The sequence below is a fragment of the Pagrus major genome, chromosome 23, assembly GCF_040436345.1.
Source record: "Pagrus major chromosome 23, Pma_NU_1.0".
In the NCBI taxonomy this organism is placed as follows: domain Eukaryota; kingdom Metazoa; phylum Chordata; class Actinopteri; order Spariformes; family Sparidae; genus Pagrus; species Pagrus major.
The window spans coordinates 19,923,039-19,931,411 of NC_133237.1; the positions used below are offsets into that span (position 1 = coordinate 19,923,039).

The 8,373-nt window shown below is 40.8% G+C and overlaps 1 protein-coding gene across 1 annotated transcript; it reads left to right on the plus strand.

Moving 5' to 3' along the window:
• The first annotated feature begins 5,462 nt into the window (after positions 1-5,462).
• On the plus strand, positions 5,463-5,798 carry rprml (reprimo-like). The gene has a single exon (XM_073495352.1). The coding sequence runs from the start codon at positions 5,463-5,465 to the stop codon at positions 5,796-5,798; it is 336 nt and encodes a 111-aa protein (XP_073351453.1).
• Positions 5,799-8,373: the final 2,575 nt, after the last annotated feature.

Consider the following 8,373-nt stretch of genomic DNA (forward strand, 5'->3'; position numbering starts at 1 on the left):
ACTATTGACTGATTTGGATCTATTGGCGCCAAAGCCTTCTTTGGCTGTGACCACCCCCAGAGATGAATGGTATTTTGGGAAGAGCACAGCGCCAGTTGTCCTTACTGAAAAGCCAGAGACTGGGTCAGAAGGCAGCCAATTAAGACTGAACAAGAAGTGAGGAGGGGGGTGAGAGGAGGAAAGGAGGATGGAGGGGTCCTGACCTGTGTTACAGATCAATCTGGAGCCCTTTTAGCTTTTCACTGAGTCTGAGAGTGCCATGGCAGAGAGCCAATATCAAAAACGCAATCGCACTCAGACAAAATCATTGTTTGGTTAACTACAAACGGCTTACTCGCTCCTGCGTCGCTGGGTTAACTGGTGAGTGTGAGGGTCAAGTGGGGGGATATGGGTTTTTCTCAGGTGAAGGGCTGGCCAGCTTATGAAATGTGCCCCGGAGTCGGTGACGAGGGACAATGTGTATTTGTGTTATGATGTTTTGCTATCTGATCTGCCTCAGACTCCTCTGGGCCCTCCAGATCTGCGGCTTACATTTCCTTCTCAGGGGATTACAGCTTATATGTGGAAATATGAAAATAAATAGATAAATAAACCTAAAACTGAGGATATATCAGGGAGGGAGAAGTGCATGAGGGTATTTCTGTACTTGTGTATTTGTATTGTGACTTCAAAGTCTAGTAATGCTGTTTAAAAAAAGAGAGACAGCTGGAAAAAAAGAATTGTGCTTTTTCGTTTTTTTTTCTGTCCTTCAGCTTGTTATTTCGCTTTTTGTGCATGTAAAAGGTCTTGACAGTTAAAAAGCCAAAAGTCTGCACCAACAGGAGCTCCTCTCTCCTACAGAAAACACGGCTCCTGAAACGCCTTATCAGTAGTCTCGCCTTTAATTCCGTGACTTTGTGACATCACATTATGTCACCATGGTCGCATATTAGCATAATTTCGTGCTTTATTCACGGTAGAGGTGAAGCTAACTGGAAGCTGAAAACATGACAAAGCCGACCGGGGATGTGGTGAACGGTGCTGGCTCAGGCATGTGTGAGCTGACCAATCAGAACAGACGGGGTATTCAGGAGGGGGTCCTTAAAGAGACGGGAGCTAACAGAGCATATAGTGATACAGTAATGCAGCACTGGACAGTATCAGAAAACTGATGCATTTTTTGAGCACCAAAGAATGTAAACCTATTCTAGTAGTAACCCAAAAATAAAATTATGTACTTAATGTGTCTCCTTTAAAGGAAGAAAGGAGACAAACTGGCTGAATGTGGCAAATAAAGGGACAGAAAAGACAGACAGATCATGGCAGCCTGCATTACTGACGCGTACAGTTGTGTCTAAATGGAAATGAGGTTAATGGGTAGCTGCTGGTGGAGTGCCTGAGATGTCTGCACTGGAGAGACAGAGCAGGGATTTCTTCAATTAGATTCATGAAATCTGTAATCTGTTTCTCAAACAAACAGATTTTCAACAGCCAGTCAAACAAACAGGCTGCATTTGAAACACTCAGACACAGACACACAGTCAGAGAGGCTAATATCCCCCTGCAAATCAAAGCAATGGAGTCATTATCTCCTTAAAATAACTTTAATGACTGATGGGGACTTAGTGTGGGGTTGATGTGGGGCAGCACTCTGCTGTGGCACTTCGCCCCTGCAATCTGTATCAGTGTGTAATTAATGACTGTATTTACCTCTGCGTGATTTAAAGTCCCAAAGGTGGCAAACCGCTTCAGATCAAAACATTGCCTCTAACACCTTTCTTTGGTCTTGTGATACCTCCATAATAAATCTCCAAAACACACTTTTTAATGCATACTCTACTCACCGTAGTGTTTCCGGGCCTTTAATTGCGCGCTTTCCAGCACACACAGAGACACAGCAGCTTCCTGTGTGTGCTTTGATTAGCTAATGAAGGGGCATCGTAGGAGGAATCTGTTAATTGGAAAGAAGGAAGTCTGTTCTCTCCGGGGCGGAGGGGCTTGAGAGGGTGTGTCCATCCTGTGGCAGCACCACTAACACAAATGATGCAGGGGTAATCCGGAGATAGGAGGTAGGTGGGGTCAAACGCCACCTCCTTGTTGCTAGGGATGTCTTCACTTAGTTTGTGTTGCTAGGCTGCCAATTCCCTCATGTTAAGTGGAAACGTCCCCCCCACCATCTCCTCCGTCCAGGCACCTCGTCGCTCCCTCCCTCTACTTCTCCTCTAAACCAAAATAACTTCACCAACCATCTGTCACTGGGCTCACAGGTCTACTGTTGCTTAGGAACAAGTCAGACACTCACATTCATGTCTATATGCATCCTCATATGAATATATCTTCATAGTTATGCTAACAATAACCACGGGTTAGAAACATATCTCTGCCTGTGATCACTTGGTACGTCAATGAAATGTTCAGCATTCACTGCAAATCTGACGCGCCGAAGAGTTTGAAGTTATAGATCAGCTACAGGTTCTTCCCTTCATTAAGCTTTTAGAGGTCAAAACTTCTTGAAATTGTGACATAATACATTTTTCAAAGAAATCTGATAATTACTTCTAAAGAGGGACATGTTCATTGAAGTGTCCTCCTCCTTGACTTTGCAAAAAAACTTTCTTCTCATTTGTTAATCCTTTGAAGGTTTGCACTTTAAAGCCTCAGAGAGGCATTGTTAGGTTTCAACTGTAGCAGAGGATTTACATATTGACAGAGAGATGAAGTGTAAGTACAAGCTACTTTCCATAATCACACTGCGATGAATAATAGAACAGAATCAAATTGCCCAGCATTGATTTACACGTGGCCAATTAATTCCCTGCAACCAAATCCAACGGCTAATGAGATTATTTGATCTTATTGTACACGAAAAATACCCCTTGTTCTTTTGTTATCAGCCATTAATAAATGATCTGAAAGTAAACCACCTCCAGGCTTATGAAAGGTATTTGTGGCTGCAGCTAATCATTGTTTGTACACATGCTTGTCTGTTGGTCGCTGAAAGCTGCTTACAGACATCAGGAGCATCCTAAATTGAATTTCATGGCCTTTGTTTTTAGACAAACAGCAGATTAATTTGACAGGCTCGGCAGGCAAGTCTGCGGGAGTCGTTTAAAATGTTTGAGGCAGTTTTTTTATTAACCTGTTGCAGTACATCACTGCAAATGTTCAGTTTCACATCAGTATAAGTACAAGTGCTGTATATTTTAATGAATTTGATTTTTTTATGAATAAGCATTTTCTAATTTGGTTATAGTACCTCATTTCAATGATTTATCTTTTCTCATCACAGCAGTTAGATTTACATAAAAATTTGCACAGATATTCAGAAATGTATGTGTTTAAAAAATTCCAAGAGCACAGAGTAGGTGGAAATCTAATCTGTGAACTGGCATCTTTGGGTAACTTTTAAACCTACTGGGCAACTATATATTCATCCCGTAACAATCATGCAGATGTCCTGTGCATAGGGAGAGTCTTGAGACACAGTTTTGTGTATGGATGAAAAGCTGATTATATTACATAATTTATAGGTAATCTAATAGGGCTGCACAGTTAATTGAATATTGTCAAAATGGCAATGTGGACAAGTGTAATATCCAATTTGCAGAAGCTGCAATTTGCAATAAAACAGCATTATAATTAAGTGCTATAGTGTTGCAGAAATGCCCTGGTCTACAAATCTTGATCTCCAGATGTAAGAAAACATGCTTCTTTGGTACGGAGCCCAACAAATCATCATGATTGTATTCTTTTTTTCAGTGAAAATGAAAAATTTTATGTGAAAATTACACTTCCCCAGTCACCATATCGTGCAGCCCTATCATCGGGAATAATAAAATCACTGGAGTTATTTTAAATCACAGGTAGAATGACATTTAGACTAATTAATCACTGACCGTAAGAGAGAGAACTATTTTTGAGCATTTCATCCCAAACTCATTGCTCTTTCTTTAAAGTCTTATAATGTATTGGTTAGAGAAACAAAAGGTAATTCAAAGGGAAATACCGCATTATGGCACTCTATGTATTAGCATATTTTCCACAAAAAACTGCAGCCTGTCAATACAGTATCTACTTCAGAAAATGAAACCTCCCATTATGATGCAGAAGGAGGCGAGTGATGAGACAGCATACCATTAGCGTCTCAGAGACAGAAGAATACTCTCATAAGAATCAATAAGAATTCGAAACTTCAATTTTTGTTTTTACTTAATCAATATTTGCATTCAAACATGCTCTCCCAAGGCTCATATTTCTTAACAGATCAGGTTGCTGGTTTCACGTTCACTTTAGCAAGCTGGAGTCCCAGGCACACACCACTTGAGAGACAAAGTGATATTTGAATAACACATTCCAATAAAAACAGAAAGAGCTGTCGGCTGTTCTTGGGCTTCATTTCAGCTGCCGTCTAGAAAAGGAAACAGCAGGCACAGTGAAAGCAGGGGAGCCAATATTTCTGATAAATATTTGCCGAGGTTCAATCATAGCTTATTAATTCATTTCTTCATTTCTAACTTATAGCTCACTGTGCCTTTATTGGTCTCTGCAGGCCTCTAAGTTACAGTGACAGTTTCCTCAGCAACAGGCATTAAACTCTATAAATACCTCCCAAAGAGGCTAATGACAACCTGCTACTCATTTTGATTCTAGCAGAAACTGAATGTTTTCAGCTTTAAAATTATTTTTTAATAATTCATGAGACACCCCCAAAGTTAATGTATGTCTGGATCAATATTTGTGAGGCTTTCATGTCTTACTAATGTGCATAATGACTGCTATAGAAGCAAATACTATATATCCATGTCTATTAGTCAATCTCCCTCATTCTTGAATTGTCTCGAATTAAGAGTGACAGGAAGTACTGTTTGTTTGGAAAAGAAATCTGGCTGCTAAAATGTAGATCTAATGAGAGATGAGATAAACATCTCACTTGACAAATTGAGATTTGTTTTTTGTTTTTTTTTGTACATGAGAGGAGCAGCGCATTATCTGAGGCCATCTGACTACCTCCCCTAGTGAGGAGTGGTGGTGTGGTCCACGGGGAACTCATCATCACTTTAAAACGCACCAGAGACTTGGCACAAAAGAAGCGCTCGCAGGCGAGTACAGGTGCAAAGGGACTGTCTCTTATTACACCGAAGGGAAACCCGGTTTGCACTTTGCGCACTGTCTAAGAAGACTCGCTTAAAGTCAGAGAACGCGGACTTTGAGTTGAAGAAACTTACTTTTGGCTGCAACCTGATGCGACGCCGTTTAACTGCAGCAACACTCTGGTGATGTGGATGTGGTCATTACGCACGAGCTCGATGTTTTCCCGTAGATCTGGACTCTAAAAAGCGTATTATTGTTTTGTTGTCTCCCTCTTACCTTTGTCTGAACAAGCACATGACGCAAACTGTTGCTTGGAGTTCGGATTTTGTGGTGAGACTCTGTGCCTGCCAAGTGGAGCCGCGTGTCTATTTGCCGAAAACCAGCTAGGAAACATGAACGTCTCTTTCTTCGATGTGACCCAGGGCGCGCTGTTTAACGGGAGTCAGACCCTCGCTGGGACTCTGGCTTCATACTCCAGCAATGGCACCGACAACGTGGTGACCGGCGACGGCGGAGGCTCCCTGGTGCTTGTCCAAGACGAGCGCAAACTCTTCGTCATGCGTGTGGTGCAAATCGCGGTGCTGTGCGTTTTGTCGCTCACCGTCGTGTTCGGTATATTTTTCCTCGGGTGCAACTTGATGATCAAATCGGAGAGCATGATAAACTTCCTGGTGAAGGACCGGAGACCCTCCAAAGACGTGGAGACGGTTATGATCGGGCTCAGCTAGAGCATGGAGAGCAGGGACTGTGGAAAACTGGAGCCGAGACCTGGAACGAGGATCCGGTACGCGTCTCCTGCCGTAGGTCAAGATCGGCATCTGCATGTACTTCTCACAGACACTCTCTGATTGTCCTAGTGAGGAAAGATATGCAAAAACTTTAAATATTCTTCCGAAAATGACTACAGGAAAGTAGTCCAGCGACCAATGTTTGTGCGTAAAGTTTGTGCGTAAAACACGGGCAATTGTTTACACGTGGGCCGATCTGTTGAATCTTTTGAGTGAATTTAATGTTGCCAACTTGAACAAAGTGACGAAAATGTTTACAAGCTGTTACCTCATTTTTTGTTCAGTTATTTATTTATTTTTTTTTGTAAATTTGAAATGATTGTTAGTGAATGTTTTTAAAACTGTCAAAAAGCATGATTGTGAATTCTTATAGTTCCACTTCTGCCAGTGTACCGTGTGGACGTGGTGGATATGTGGGTATTCTCTATACAAAGTATTTTTCTTGGTCTTGTTTGGTAAAAACACTCTGATTACTGAAATCTTGCACGTTTTTCAACAAACTCCGTCACATCTTTATGGAGTGATTCTTGGTCCTGTTTGGCATGCTCGCTAATTGATCTGTAAAGTGATTTTTGGACCCGTTTTGCACTTTTGAAATCACTGATGCTGCATGAATTATTTTGTACCAAAAAAAACAAAACAAAAAAAAACTTGAAATTGCAGCATGCAATTAAAACACTGAAATGACCATATTAAGCTTTGTCATCTTTTAATCAGCATATCATCATATCATATCATGCTATTATGTTTACAGAGATGTTTTTCTTCCAGTCTATCAACTTAGAACCGAATCATCACTATACCAAAAAGAAACAATATTTCACTTTTCAATCAAATCAAATCAAACTTGTGAAATGTTCTCTGATCCATCTCTCCCTTCACTGCTAATCGGCTTCTAATCAGATGTGATCTTTACTTATGCACAAGATGAAAGCATTATGTGAATAAATTAAAAGAAAAGAAAACAAGTACATCAAAAATAATATTTTACATAATTCTAGATTAAAATTAAGATAAAAACTTGAAAGCAGTAAGATCATGGCACAATCGCACTTAACCGTTAAGTATTTAGTAAAGGCAGTGTGGCATTTATAACAGCTTTATACATGATGAGAGGCCAGGCTGAGTCTTGTATTGGCTTCACAGTATTTAATCTCATCTCTCTGAAAAGTGACCATCTGACTCAGACCCGCCCTGACTGCTCAACTTCCCAGCAGCGTTCACTGCACCTCAAGAGTATGGCATCCAGAGAGGTTCGTGTTCGCCCTCTTTTGTGCCATCAAAAAGTGTGTAAAAGGGAGCAGACATGTGAATAAGCTAACAGTGAGGGAGGTTTTTACAACAAGAGGCCATGTAGGGACATCCAACTGTCATTGTGCTTTAAGATATCAATTTTCTTCCTGCCCCCAAACACATTTCCTTTCTCAAGATAACCAAAAAAAAAAACCATCCTAACTATTTCTATTTCAGACAGACAGAACACCCACAGACAGTGTCATTCTAGGTGTCTGATATTAGGTTTCCCTTGTATCGAGCTGAGCATTTTGGTTCAATTGAACTTCTATTTCGTCTCTATCTCTATCTGCGCCCCCCTCCTCCTCATCCTCCTCTCTCATGTGCTCCACTCAGAAGCAACCAATGTTCTCATTATTATTTCAGTACTTGTTAGGAGAGCTGGGGTAGATGAATCCTTACAAACACACCCATGCATCCACACATGTGCCCATTCACCATGCACACATTGGACACTGATGTGCAACAGACCAGCAAAATTCTGACCTCAACCAAAAGTATCTCAGGAAAACAACATGAATAAATAAAACTTATACTTTAATGACCGAGAACAACTCTACAGTCTTTCTCAGACACAACACAGAGCATGCACGCATATGAAACATGCAGTTTTTTTAAACTGGTTGACGTGGTAACTTCTACGATATATGTTAAGTGCATTATTGTTGCTTTTATAGTTTTTGGAGCATGACAGAGAGCAGTTAAGTGTAAGCATTAATGATTATTCACCCTTACAAAGATCAGTAGTTAAAGCCTGAATATCATATTATCTTTTGAAGAAGGACACTATGAGTATTTGTGTTAGTTTTCACACAGTAGACGCAGTAAATGTAATAAAAGTACGTAATTTATAAGTAAGAAGATAGTTAAACCAACAAAATGTAACTTCCTGGAGAAAGATGATGATTGTTGAGTCTCATTGGCTTATCGTCAAATACTGAAGCTTTGGGTTGGCAGCTCAGCTCAGCTCACTAAACTAAGTTTAAAGGGGACAGTGGTATCTTTAGGGTTAGAGAAGCAAGCTTGTGATCGGAGGGTTGCTAGTTGAAATCCAGGTGGGGAAAGTAAAAGGCAGGCCTTGAGCAAGACCCATGACCCCAACTGCTGCAGTGGAGCCGATAAATCAACCTGTAGTTGTACTGAGCAGCTTCCAGGTGTGAATGTGCAACTGTGTGAATGTTTCAGGGCGTGCCTAAATAAAAAGTGAACTCCTGAATAAATA

Coding starts and splice junctions, on each gene's coding strand:
- rprml (XM_073495352.1), top strand. CDS start 5,463: ATGAACGTCTCTTTCTTCGATGTGACCCAGGGCGCGCTGTTTAACGGG.